Below are 15,306 nucleotides of genomic sequence, written 5' to 3'. Positions count from 1 at the left end.
CACGTCTTCAAGAAAATAACACATGTATAACTATGTTCTGAGCTGTAGAGAATGAGTATACTCCCAGTAAATTGTATGTGAGAAATTGAGCTGACTAGGTTGAAGCTATTTTTGTATTTAACTAGCTATGTCTCCTTGTTTGTTTGTTAAATGTGTGCTTCTCTTTTGCACAGGGACACCCACGCTTAGTGAAAGCTTTGTCTCAAGTATATGGTAAAGTTTGTGACAGAGAGATTGATCCATACAAAGAAATTCTTGTGACAGTCGGTGCTTATGGATCCCTTTTTAATTCAATACAGGGGCTCATTGAAGAAGGCGATGAAGTAAGTCCTATTGAGTTGTGTCTCCTATTGAAATAACTGAGTGCATTAAAATGTAGCATTAGAAGAAAAAAGCACATTACTTTGATCTGTTATACTAGCAAAATGCAAAGTTGGTAAACCGTTTTGATTTTCGTTATCACAGAATAAAATAAAACTATTAGTCAACCTTAACATTGTATCATAAGCCTCACTGGTCGAGTTCGCTAAATTTTTCTCTTGTTACAATACTTTAGAAATTGCATTTCTTAAAATTCATATGTGCCCCAACTAACATCTTGCATCTTGTTTATTAGATACTGCTATGTTTTTGAGACTTGCATGCAAAATGCCACCTTTTCTTGACACATTTTTAAATTAAAAATAAGTATGTGCCAGGTTGTCAGGTAATTGGGTTGGAGGTACTGCTTACCACTTAGTGTGGTCTATGTGCGGGGAAGCAGTACTTTGAAGATGCTCTTGCCAAGTGCCTTTCAGTAAAGGAAATAATGCTGGTCATCATGGAGCTCTGTCGCTGACTGGATTCGGGCTATGAACGCGTGGAGGACATACTGTATGACTGTGTGCTGGGAGTGAACTATGCTTCACAGAAAGCCACAAAGTCGTTCATGAATAGAGAGAGAGTGGCCATCTTGTACCCTCAGGTATAATTTTTCTCTTGGTTCACTGTTCTTCTTAGGAAATCGTGCTACAATTTGACTGCAGCCAGGACCTGGCGACAAGGATATAGAATGTCACTGTCCAAGACCTGCTGCTTTCTAAAGGATTGTGCTATGGGCATTTTGTATTACAGAGAAGTACCCTGAATTCTTGTGTTGTTAAAGATAAACCTTTGAAAAATTCCTTAAATCTTATTTGAGCTATAAGACTGGGTGTCAATTATCTAAACTTTGAGAGACTTGGGAGTTGTATTGTCTACTAAAATTCTCTATGAAGGAATGGGAAGGGTTCTTAAGAGGACACTTAAAAATGTATTCATATTCATTATTTTTGTGCGAAAGAGATCTACAGGACGCTTACTTCCATATTCTCGTCCTTCAGGCCCACAGTTGTTTCCTGGGGTTCACAGTGGGCCAGGAGCATTTTCAGTTTGTAGTGCTCCCTTTTGACCTCACCGGCACCCCTAGGGTGTTGACGAAAGTGATGATGGAGGTAACATTGGAGGTAGGGTGACCTCCATCTTCCCCTTCCTTGGTGTCTGGTTGCTAAAGGCGGGCTCGCTCCAGGGGCATGGCCAAGAGAGCCATCATGGCGGACGCGTCTGCCTGAAGCTCCGATCGGCGGCCCGAGATTCGGCAACGATTGGTGCCGGTGGATTCTGAAAAAAAGAGCTGGGAAGAAGCTGATAGCGGTGACTCAAATCGCCGATAATTGCCGGGATCGCATTACCTGAGCGGATATCGGGAGCTAAAGAATCAGCAGGCAAGCCTGGGACCGAATCAAAATGGCGGCGCCCAAAGTCTGCTAAACGACTTTAAGACGGGGGCAGCCTGTGGCACTGCAAGAAATCCCACATCAGTGCCTAACAGAGTTTGCCAGCGAATGGGAACCAGATGAGACGGCCCGCTAATTCCAAGTGGCGGCAATGGCAAGAACACCAGAGGTGAGCGCGAGTGGGGGAGAAAGTAGATAAGATTTCCAATCGAGTGCGCACACTCTGTAGCGCAGCACCGGCACAATCGGGTGCAGCTGCTACACACAACCGGAGACACCAGGGGGAAGACAGCCCCCTCCCCCCCAATCGCTGGTAGATCACCTCATAGATCAAGTGGATACAGGAGATAACAGAGGAACTACCAAGGAGCTATAAGGTTTCTCCCCCACACATATACGAACGTAGCATCCCCAGCGATCAGCGCCAGGCCTCAAGGTGCAAAGGCTCAAGGGGGAAGGAGCGACGTCCCAGGGACGAGGCCGACGGGGGGAGCTACGAGGATCAAAAAGGAGGGGGGGCACTACGAAGGAAACGGATAGCAGGCAGTAATTGAACTCCCCCCCCCCCCCCCCCACCCAGCCCCCTGGGAGGGGAGAGTCAAACAGAAGAGGCCCAAGCAGAAGCCCCCTAGCATAAGCAGGAACATGCGACCACGCAAAGTGGGCCCGACGCGTAACTGCAAGAGGCCCCCACTGACATCGCATAGTACAAGGCCACCAGAGATTGGAAAGTAAAGCAGACGAATAGAATCACCACCTCGTTAAGGACAAATCGCTCCAAACAATAAAACACAGAGGGAAATCCTCCATACAGAACAGAGCCCGATAACAGCAGGACAACCACTGAAAATAATTAAGGGACCCAACACAGGACCCAGGGAACTGACACGCCGCCCAGACAGGAACAATCCGGACCACATAAAAACTCATCGTCACACACCCTAAAGATGGGTAGGTACCGTGCAACTGGGAATTCAGATACCAGTCCACATAAGACAATCAGGGCAGAAGGGGAAGCAATGGTGTCAATGTCTGACAAGCTATACAAAGTGTTGGTGGCCATTGAGGATTTAAGATTTAAGAGTCACGATGGACAGGTTCGGAGCATTGGTCACTGACCTCAACCTGCTCAGAGAGGACCACCGGAAATTGGCAGATAAGGTAACAAACCCTCCAGATCATAGAACCCCAAGTCAAGACACAGCAGGAAACGTTGAAAGACCTACAAAAAACGCATTCAGGCCCTTGAAGAAAAAACAGATTATTTGGAGAGCCGCTCACGGCGGAGCAACATTTGAGTGATGAACCTCCCAGTGGAAGCAGAAGGCCTTGACCTGATTGAATATGTAGAGACATGGTTTAAATCATTCACCACGGAGTCTAAACGGATACCTACTTCTCGGTGGAACTGGAGCATCGAGTTCCTGCACGAAAACCACCCCCAGGGCTCCTACCCAGGCCTCTGTTGCTGAAACGTTTACATTATAGAGACCAGGATGCAGTACTCAGAGCCGCCAGACAACAAGGACCCATTTGAGTGGAAGACAAAGTTATGCTATTCCCAGATTACTCCCTGGCGGTGCAACGACAACATGCTTCATTTCTGGAGGTCAAACACATGCTACGGCAAAAGGCAGACCAGTACTCTGTTTTTCCCGGTGCGCATTAACATTATATATGAGGGCCACACCAACTTTTTCACAGTCCCAAAGTACGCATATGACTGAGCAGAAGAACATCTGCAAAATGTGGGATCCCAGGAAAATGCTCGTGGAGGCCCCGAGGCAAACAGCGACAACCGGAAAGACCTACACAATCACAGACTGAGCCGCGAAAAGGGGCAACTTCGAGGGGCCCTCCAAACCTTGAACAAATCATTGCGGAGCACCAGAAGGCCTTGCAGGTGGCAGTAGAGCTGGGCCAAACTATAGGAAGTTCGGACGGTGAAAGAGGCCCCCATATCTTTTCCTCAGAAAAAGAAGTTAGTGACGCTAACACCTCCAGGAGGGTTCGGTTACCCCACCAGAGGTGACCCCAACAACAGACACATTCATCTGAATGCCTGGTAATGTTAAGTTAGAGATCCCAACACACCACATACTCCCCTCACCACACCAAGAATTAATGTTCCATGCTCACGCCCACCAACAGCGTAGTGCGCACCATATTCGAAACACACAGATGCTAATTGGGGCGATGGGAAAAATGATCGCAGGAACCACCAGCACCATGCTTATAACACTAGCCAACATGGGCTACATAGACCATACACAGTAGTAGCTAGAAACCACGACCCCCCTCTTACAACGCACTAAAGTATTTATAAAATGCTCAGTTTGAACGCACTGCCCCGCGTGTTAGGTCCTCAAAGTTCGGACTGTGTCCCATTGTTACGTTCAATCCTTTCCCCCAAGAGCACCCCGCAACCTCTCCCAGAAAAGCACTAAAGGTGGGAGGCACTCCAATACGACACTAGCCACCATTACAACAGGGAAATGCCAGGCATCACTAAACGTCTGGGGTATGGCGCGCTAGATCTCACAGAAATTGCAACATGGCTAACAAGACTATAACCAAGGACATCAGTCTCATAACGTTAAATGTCAGAGGCATGCATACACCCAGCAAAAGATATGCAATCTATTCCTATACCAAATGACAACACGCACAGGTATTCTTACTGAGGAGACACACCTAACTGCACGAGAGCTGGAGCGATTACGTAATAGATGGCGAGGAACCATATGTGCCACAACATACTCTGCCTATTCAAGGGGTGCATTGACTTGGATCAGGCCGTGGACCCCTTTTCGGGAACTTAGGACGGTGGACAAAGACAAGAGGTATGCACTGCTGTATGGACTCCTGGAGGGACAACCGATACTCCTAGGCAGTATATACGCCCCAAACAATGACTAAGAAAATTTCTGGGATCATCTCACAGGGATTCTAGCTCAATATACATCCATACCGTGGATATTAGGTGGTGACTATATAATTGCGTGTTAAATCTCACCCCCCACCAGTACACCCTCCTGCTCACAAACAGGCAGAGTGTTTTCAATCATGGGTCTTGCACTGGGCACTTACAGATGCATGGAGAGCGCGACACCCGCACACTAAACTTTACTCGTTCCATTCCATCCCACACAATCTATGGGTGAGACTAGACCGGTTTCTCTGCTCCGCAACGATAGTCCCCAAGTTACAATCCTCTGATTACCTGGGCTGTGTTATCTTAGACCATGACGCACACATCCTAACCATCAAATGGGAACCTCCTCACCCCACAGTGCCCACCTGGAGACTACCGCATGAGTGCCTGACTGATCAGGTATTCAAAGACTAGCAGGGGCAAAGTATACAGGAATACTTTGCCATAAATTCAGGTACAGCAACGCCCAAATTACTGGAGTGGGACGTGTTCAAGGTAGTGGCCAAGGAGGAATGCATTAGGCAAAAAGTGGGGGTCAGGAGAACATTGGAACTCACGTTAACAGACCTTCGCTTGTCCTACCAAAAATCTCAAAAGCAGATCAAACCTCTCTGAGATTCAATGAACAGACATACCCCAAGCTATTCAGGCCCTAGTACTAAATAAAGCCCCTGGAATGGATGGCTTTCTCCTGGAATACTACACCACCTTTTCCACTCTACTGATACCCCGCCTTGTAGAAATGTTTGCAGAAGCACTAAACAGGGGGGAGCTCCCGGGATCCCTTAGGGAATCCACTGTGGTGGTATTCCCAAAACCAAATCGAGACCCAAGGCTGCTTGCCTCATACAAACCCATTACATTGCTGACAGCGGACTGTAAGATCTTGGGGAAGATACTAGCAGACCCCTACACACAAATCTTTCCACCACTGATCCACCCAGATCAATGTGGTTTTGTCCTAGGTAGGAACACTTCCAAAAACATACGCCGTCCACACACAAGCGAGTGAGAACCACACATCCCAGAGCTGCCTGCCTGGAGAAGGCATTTGATACCCTCTTTACTGTCCTACAACGGGGAGGGATAGGCCCCATCCTACTTGCATAAACGCGACTCTTATACACTAAACTTACCTCACGAATACTGATGGGGCGATACATATCAGCTCCTTTTCGGGTGGATAGAGGCACAAGACATGGTTGCCCACTCTCCCCCCACCTATACGCCCTGGCGGTAGAGCCATTAGCAATTCACCAGCGTAAAGAGGGAGAAGCCTGGGGTATCCCCATAGCAGGCACTATACATAGTGTGTCGATGTATGCAGACCAACTACTATTATATGTACGGGGCATCAGAACAGATCTGACCACAATATGGACAACACTCGCAGAATTTGCAGAGGTGTCAGGACTCAGGCTAAACTGGGACAAGTCCATAATTTATCCACTAAGCCCAAATCTAACCCCCAGACCAGCAACATAGGGGGTCAAGACATCGCCTGGAGCGAGAGCACCCCCTCCATACTTAGGGGTCCGGATATACCACTCCCCCACTGACATATTCGAGGGCAATCATAGCAAAGCACTGGCAGGGATAAGAGCAGCAGTGGGCTTCTGAAAAACCCTTCCCTTGCCCCCGATAGGACAAGTGGCCCTGGCTATAATGATTATATTGCTCCGACTACTCTACCATTTCACCAACCTCCCGGTTGTCCACATCCCGAGCCTTCTTCCGGGATCTAGATTCTCTGATCTGGGGTACAGGCACAAGCAGGGTCGCACTGGCCAAACTGCAATTACCCACCGATCAGGGCGGCCTGGGAGCCCAGTCTTTTGAGGCATACTTCCTAGCTGCACAACTACAGTGGCTCTCATACTGGACAGCAGGGCACCACACAGGGGAAACCAACTTGGGGACGGGACCTATACCGTTACAGGAGATCCGTTGTTTGCTCCTACCCGGCACTAAACCTAGACGGACAAATCCGTTCCAGGGGTTAATAGGCCGCACATGTATGCAGAGGATACACCGCCTGTCCATAGGGAAACCCCTCTACTCCCCACTGTTACCTCTAATAGGACTGCCCAGACGAGAGACATATTACATGACTCGCATGCTACAGGCATGGACAAACCACTCCATTTCTGAGATGGAATCCCTATTTGAAGATGGACAACTACTCCCATTCAACCAGATAATGGAGGAGTACGATCTCCCCCCCCCACCCCCGGGCAATTCCTGTTTCCAAGACAGATCGTCGCCACTTCCCACCAATATTGCGACCTAACAGAAGGGGAACCCACAACACACCCTGTCATACATACTATCCTCCATATGGCAGAGGGTCGACACTTAGTCACCTGGCTATACAAAGCCATTCAGGAACTCATAAACAAACCACTAAACACATTGTGACAGCCATGGGACGACGATATCGGGCGCCCATTACACGACAAAGAATGGGAAAATGCATTGAGTACCCAAAGAAAGTGTCCTGCAATGCACGCTTTAAAAACATAGTTTTACATGTTAGATAGGGCATACCTAACACCAGCGCGCCTCCAACTGTATTACCCGGACAAAAAAATACTCCAGGGAGCACCTTTTGCAGATTTGTGACTCTCATACTGACAAAGGTACCCTTGATTTTTTATTATCAGCTTCTCCTCTTGGAGAATTTCTTGATAAAGGGTTAATGATGTGTGGACTCCTTAACGTGAGGTCACTTCCAAAACATAATGTAGAAATTCAGCTACTCATACAAGTTCATGAGCTTGATGTGCTATTTATGATCGAAACATGGACTAGCAATGACTGTGAGGTCGACTTAGGGTGGGCATGCCCACCGGGTGTATTGCTTTGCCCACTTGCGTAATCTGAACTTACGCACACCACTTACTCACATAGAAACTCCAACACTCCACTGGAGGTAAAAATGAGCTTTTATTAATATGGTAGGCAAAAGCAATAAATCACTGAAGCCAATGAATTCTTAAGCACCGAGTGAAAGGCAATAGACAATGAATACACCACACTATATACATAAATATGAAACTGTGAATACAGGTATATAAACAGTTAATGTACAAAGCACCTCACCAGATTCATTTGCAGCACCGGAGACTTCAACATCCCTGGCCAAACACTGAACACCAAGTCGGGAACCCCGTAGACCGGCAGCTCAGGGAGTAATCTCTTCGGGCACCAAAGTTGTCCCGCGAGTGCGTCCACTCCAAGACTGAGTTCCTGAGCTCCCCCCCACGGACACCGCTTTTTATAGTTTAAATCAATATGTTCGAGAAGCCTCTAGCAGGCGCTCTCGCCCATCTATTCACAAGTGCTGGCCTCATCTCTGCATCAGACCCACCCAGACAGACCTGGCCAGATTCTATCTGGGCAGTGCCGAGGCGAAAGACATTCCTTTCCCACTCTCCGGCCTTGGAGACTGGCACGGCTATCCTCCCTATGTCCTAGAGATAAGTATGGAATGCATAAAACACTCTGAAGGTACAACATAACCTCACGAGGCATCCTCACGAGATGCCTCGCACCTGCTTGTACTGGTTTACGTGAAAAACATGTTTATGTTCCTGCTGAAATGTAACTCCAGGTCACGGCAGCACAAAATGGAAGTGCGATGCAACAAAATGGAAGATCAGAGCATTGCATGGAATCGAGGTCAACATGTGATTTAGCACGTGTAAAATGGCAAATGCAGTACATTCCACCCCTTGACCTTCGATTCATCTATCATACCCCATTGGCCTAAACATCATGGATCTGGGCCTAAAAAGGGAGAAAAGATTAGGAATGCATTGAATGCAACAACATAATGAGATAAAAACACAAAGAATTACGGGGCGTGGCTTGGACGGCAGTGGGGATGGCCGCCTAACCTGGAGCTCCGCTCTACAGGAGAGCGATCTCGATCCCTTTCGCACCATAACTGGGTCGCGCTACGCCTGCTGCTCACGGATTTCAATGCCTAAAGACATGGGGCACACTCCGGTTCCCTGAACGGGGCTGTCCGACCTGCAATTGCGGACTTACGCTGCTTTTTTCACCCTTCCACGCGCCGACATCGGGATGAGGTAAAATGGCGCCTCGATGTCATGACGACTTCGCCTGACGGGAAGCATTACCGTCGCGCCCGACTTCTGCAGGGCAGGTCTGAACCAGCGGAGGGAACATGAACCGATCCACAGCCATATAACTCTGCTCATTTATGGTGAGGATTACCGCCTAACTGCCCGCACCAGTAACTTATTCAGCGCGCCTTGCCTGACCCTAAAATGGCGGCGCCTACGCGAGCACCTTCACCGACTGATTTGGGAGCAGGCAAATAAAAGGACACTTCTCCTGGCATGAGCTGTAGCGATCTACCAGCGCTTACTCAAATTTTGACTAGGTCACTGATGTTTGGCAAAAATTAAGGGTTCTCTGCCAATCAAGTTCCTATACAACTGAACACAGGGAGAGCACGCATTGGCTGATATCCTTAACAACCCGGCGAAAATCAAGTCAGGAGGCAATATCTCGGCCAGCATTTGCCAGCATATGACCCCAGAAGGCAAGTGTTCTCACCTATGTCATCTTAGGGAATAGTGGCTGGAGAGTTGATGTGAATGCCATGTGGAGGCGGTCCCCTGCACTGATGCTCTATTAGCTCTTTCCTTGCCTGTTGAGGTTGATAACGATCACATAATCTTCACACACCAGCGCCAACGATCGTGTTAATCTGCCCTCGATCCTGTGCGCCTGGCTCCTGTCCATCAACACGGGACGCTGTCCACTGCCCCATCGCAATTGATATATGGTCCTCTTATCTTAAGCTCCTTCTACACATCATCAGCGGGGTGAATAGTGCCAAACTTCCCTAACACAATGGCTAACAGAGAAGACAGAAACAACCCCAAAAAAGTGAAACCAGAGCCTCTGATTTCCGACTCACCCATCAAAAGCAAAGCAGACATGGCAGCCACGATGGAGATGATTTTAAAGAAGCTGTCAGACCTTACGGATATTTCCAAATCAACCAAAGCTAATACTGACTCGATGCAACTTGAACTAACTCCGATTAGAGCCGACATGAGTGCTCTGAATTCAGGCCTGGGAGCCGCAGAACAACGGATTAGCGATGTGGAGGACCTGTCGCGACAGTCAACATCCAGAATAAAGCGCCTGGAAAACACCACCGACGCCCTCAGACGCCACAACGCGGAGTTGGAGGACCGTAACAGACGGGGCAAAGTCAGAATTTTTGGTATACCGGAAAATGCGGAAAAAGATGCCGACTCCTGCGTGGCCTTTCTAGAGTCATGGATCCCCATGATTACCAAGTCTGAGTTCCAACATGGCCTCGAAATGGACAGGGCACATAGGATCCCTACCTTCACGAGCAATCATGCAAAAGGTCCAAGACCAATGATCTGCAAACCGCTTAGATTTCAACACGCCGAACAGATTCTCCAGTATGCAAGGAAAAATCACTCCATTATTTGGGAAGGCCGCAAGATCATCTTCACGCAGGATTTCTCTAAAGATACGATGGATGTGCACAAAGGTTTCCTGGACCTCCGACCCAAACTTAGATCCAAGAACATCACCTTCTCTTTCGCAGGACCGGCTAAGTTCAGGATCATGATGAACGGTCGCCCAAGATTCTTCACGGACCCAAGAGACCTGGCACACCTTCTCGAGGAATGCCCAACTCAAGAAATGGACCAAACAACCGGCCTTTCCAACAAAAGGAAGACTACTTGCCCGACTCAACAAGACGTAGCCAGCTAGACCCAATATCTTTTGCTACTCTACCAGAGGTCCCGTAGCAGATCCCTGGAGTTGATCCTCCACCGTAGAACTTTAATCGGCTCTTTAACCAGCCAGGATCATCGAAACCCCAGTACCGTGAGTTAGTAGCACTGACCCCTAAGGCCATCACAACATCTTCTTGTTATGTGAGACTGTTTACGACTCTGCATGATTACTGCCTTGTTCAGCTTATTGCAATTAGAGCAGTGAGTTCAACATTACATTCTGCTCACTTCCAGGTAGTATCTTCAAATTTGAACCTAATTGCTCACTTACTTATCACTTAATGGGGATAGGTTGTCCCAACCGGTACACCGTGGGAGTATATCCTTGTTAGCTCCATGATCTTAAAACAGTTCTTTGCCTACTTAGTTACACTAGGGCGATGCCTTTTACGACCTGTTTACTTGTACTTAACTAAAGTTATTCGTTGTCACTTAATTGTTGGTTACAATAATCAACGGCGTTCTTAGTGGGATTGATAGAATGTATTGAGGATATGTATTCAATTCTGTTGATATTACTCCTGTTTTGCGTAGCACGGCACTGTTGTCGTACTCCCTACGTACGTATTGGGGGTGGGGGTGGGAGGGGGGAGAGGGAGGGTTCACCTGGAGGAAGGGGAAAAGAGAGTGTATGTGAGAGCAGTCACGTGTCAGAGGTTCAGTATTCTCCTCTTCATTTTGTATCAGATTCTGTTTTCTATGATGTTTAATTTTCACAGAGATACCTTGCACATCCCACCATACCTAGTCCGTTTGATCCCTTATTGTTTCCCCACCCCCTGCGGTAGGCATGCTTCCCAATTCTCCAACTTTTACTTCATATTAATAAAAATTGTGCTGAAAAGTATCCGATCTTGCCGGACCAGGGTGCCCGAATTGGTCACAACAATCCGCTTTTTTCACATCTCGCCGCTAGCTTTTCTCCCAGCGATAAAATACTTCACCGATGGCTAACGCCAATTCGATCAAAGACGATCTCATAGTAATATCACTAAATGTCAAAGGTCTTAACCATCCGCTGAAAAGGCGGAAAGTGTTCGATTATCTGGCAAAGACAAAAGGGGACATCGTCCTTCTGCAGGAAACCAAATTATCTGAAGATGACTTACGATTCCTTAACGTCCACTGGTCGTCCCATGTCCTGTCCTCTCCTGCACCACACAAGAAAGGTGGAGTAATCACACTGCTATCGAAAAAAGCCAACCTGTCACTACTATCACACACTCACGACACAGAAGGCAGGTTATTAGTGACTCATCTGCGCAGAGAGGATGATCCCATTCATGTAGTGAATATATACGGCCCCAACTCCGATGATCCCGCGTTCTGGGACTCAGTCTCTCGGTCCATCGAACATATCCCCCAAGATGACTTACTAATAGTGGGAGGAGACTTTAACCTGCCCCTAGACCCCTTATTAGACAGACAATCCAAATGCTCATTCCAACCCTCACGGTTGCATGAGGCCCTTCTACGCCTCTGTGAGCGCTACTGCCTTAAGGACTCCTGGCGACTCCAGAACCCTGATGGGAGAGACTACACCTTCTACTCTGCTCCACATAATTCCTATTCGCGTATTGATTTTATCTTGATATCCACATCATTCGCACACCTGATTGAAGAAACGGGCATTGCCCCAAAACTGGTTTCAGACCATGCATGTATTCACACCAAACTTGCAGGCTCCCGCTCGATCCGCCCACCTAGAAGATGGCGCTTTAATGACGAAATCCTAACCAGTCCAGAGGACAGACTTAAGATAGCAGACGCCATTGAAGAATATTTACTCCTAAACAACACCGCGAATACCACGCCTAACACTCTTTGGGATGCTCTTAAGGCCACAATCCGTGGAGTCATTATAAACATTAGAGCTAAAACCAATAAGAAATTAAACAAAGACCTGGAACAACTCGAAGTAGATATCAGAACCCTAGAAGCCCAGCACAAATCCAACCCCCAAAACCACACACCCCTCGACCTCCTCACCAAAAAGAAATATGAATATAATGCCATAACGAGTAAAAGAGCGGGCGTTTGGATTAATCGCATCAAAGCCTTGAGACTTTGCGAAGGAAATAAAGCAGGTAAATTACTAGCTTCATATCTCAAACATAAGCAAAAACTGTCGACCATATCATCAATAAAAGACTCCGCAAATATTACCCACACCAATCAGGCTAAAATCCTAGATACATTTAAAACCTTCTATGAAGAGCTCTACAAGAGTGACAAGCCGCTGGACATAGCAGCTTGCACCGACTATCTCGAATCTCTCGATCTCCCTAAATTATCAGAAACTGACAAACTACGATTAGGATCCGCCATCAGTAGAACAGAGATTACAGCAGCCATCAAATCTCTAAAGAATAACAAAGCCCCCGGCCCAGATGGCTTCACTGCCTCTTTTTATAAAACCTTTGAGAACCAACTAACCCCTACGCTCCAAACTGTTCTCAACTCTACGGCATCCAGTGGATGTATCTCTCCATCAATGAGTGAGGCCACCATAATCGTAATCCCTAAAGAAGGGAAAGACCATCTCCACACCAAAAACTACCGTCCCATCTCGTTGATAAATCTTGATTGCAAGATATATGCCAAGATCCTGGCAAACCGCCTTAACGCGGTTCTTCCAAACTTAATAAGCCCATCACAAGTTGGCTTCCTAAAACACAGGATGTCAAATGACAATACCAGACTTCTGTGCCATATTCTAGAGAAGGCTAACAACTGCCAATCCCCGATGGTCGCGATCACCCTGGATGCTGAAAAGGCCTTCGATAAGGTGTCATGGTCTTTTCTTCAACACTGTATGCGGTCATTCAATCTAGGTCAATCTTTCATCACTATGGTGATGGCCCTTTACTCCTCCCCTTCGGCTCGAATAGCACTCAATGGCACCCTCTCCAACCCATTTCGCCTCTACCAAGGCACCAGACAGGGTTGCCCACTTTCACCGGCACTCTTCCTCTTGGCACTCGAGCCCCTTCTAACTGACATCAAAAGGAATGAGGACATTCAGGGAGTCTCCTTCGGAGATACTCAGGTAAAATTAGCAGCATATGCTGACGATATATTGATTGCGACAGAAAACCCGACCAAGTCAATTGAGGGTCTTATGTCCTCAATCAGCAAATACTCGAACTTGTCGGGATACAAGCTAAACAAGGACAAATCCGAAGTTAAACCACTAAACATCTTCACCACCAAAGAAGTCCTTGGCAACTCAGGTCTAGCTTGGCAAACAGATGCTATAAAATACTTAGGGATAGAGTTTACAGATAAATTATTGAGCACCATCAAACACAACGAAACCCTGACACTGAATAAAGTCAAAAGAATCCTTGACGGCTGGTCCCCACGATTTATTACTTGGTGGGGAAGGGTGGAATCCATAAAAATGACATCACCACTAATCAACTACCTGAGCACTATGCTACCCCTCACCTTCTCCAAAGATTTCCTCTCCAAACTAGATAAGACGATCTCCTCTTTCCTTTGGCAAGGGAAAAAAGCCAGAATTAGCCTGAAAAAACTACGGCTTGATAAATCCCTAGGAGGCGTCAATCTGGCTGATTTTAAACTATATCAAACTGCATTTTTAGCCAGACAAGGGTCATTTTGGCTGACTCCACACACAGACTACACCCCGGTATGGCTGTCGGTGGAAAAATCCCTACTTCTGGGCCCTAACCCCTCCGCCCTCCTCACTGCCAAACCTCATCCCACTGTATCCTCAGGTACCATTTTCAGACACACGAGGGATGCCCTCCTGCATGTCAGCAAATTCTTATCCCACCAATATTGTAAGTCAAAGTGGGAATCATTGTGGCACAATCCCAAACTGTTATACAAAGGGAAACCACTGAATAATCCTGATTGGATAAAGAAGGGTGTACATTTCCCTCACCAGCTATTTGATGGTTCGTCGCCACTTCCTTTCTGCGAGCTACAAAATAAGTTTCAACTCCAGGCCATAGATTTCTATTACTTCTTAAACCTCAAAGTGGCACTCTCAAAAGCAGATCTGAACGACACCGCCCCCTCCCTCCCTGGCTACCTTCACACAATTAATAGACTGGGTCATCAGGTGTCCAGAATGTACAAACTGATCCGCCCACAGATCACCAAACTGACAACATCCACACAGTCCTTCTGGGACTCATACTCTTCCACACCAACTTCGGAAGCGGAGTGGGCCAGAATATGGGAGTCTACCACACGACACAAAATTAGCCCTACGTTATCCCAAACCAAATTCTGGCTTCTCCATAAAGCTTTTTGGACCCCCAGGAGACTCTTCTTGCACAACATCAAAGAAGATGACTCCTGCTGGAACTGTATGGCGGAGGGTGGGGACCATGAACATCTAATATTTAAATGCCCTTGTGTCTCCAGCTACTGGGATAGAGTCTTCGACTTCATTAACAAGGTGCTACATGTGTCGCTACCAAGAGAATTTGCAACCTTAGTCTCAGGTTTTACCAAAGCTGTCACCCTCAATGAAAATGACAGAACCCTACTTGATTTACTTCTAACAGCGGCGGTTAAAATCGTACTAAATAATTGGAAAGACACCGGCAAAGCCTCTTTCCCCCACTGGCTCAACTGGGTCTCGAACCTCAGGGGAGCCGACAATATAGCGCTTACCGCTACGCCCTGGCGGCCCCCTTATAGGAAACTTTGGTCCTCGCTCGACGCTCACTTTGACCTATTCAAACCGCCTTGAGTATCTGTTGCACACATGCTCCCTCCCCAAGAGAACCCATCAATACCTACCAGCTTAACCGTTGTC

The 15,306-nt window shown here is 47.3% G+C and overlaps 1 protein-coding gene across 5 annotated transcripts in view; it reads left to right on the top strand.

Annotated features, from left to right (window-relative positions):
- The window catches only part of KYAT3 (kynurenine aminotransferase 3), a 548,094-nt gene that overhangs the window by 324,780 nt on the left and 208,008 nt on the right, over positions 1-15,306 (top strand). For all 5 annotated transcript variants that reach the window (XM_078646064.1, XM_078646028.1, XM_078646047.1 and 2 more), the window contains one exon: positions 174-323. In XM_078646064.1, the coding sequence (XP_078502190.1) occupies positions 174-323 (150 nt within the window). The remainder of the gene's footprint in view (positions 1-173; positions 324-15,306) is intronic.

This window comes from Lissotriton helveticus, chromosome 1_1, assembly GCF_964261635.1.
Source record: "Lissotriton helveticus chromosome 1_1, aLisHel1.1, whole genome shotgun sequence".
In the NCBI taxonomy this organism is placed as follows: domain Eukaryota; kingdom Metazoa; phylum Chordata; class Amphibia; order Caudata; family Salamandridae; genus Lissotriton; species Lissotriton helveticus.
The sequence above is the reverse complement of the archived record's forward strand: the minus strand, read 5'-3'. Positions and strand labels throughout refer to the sequence as shown.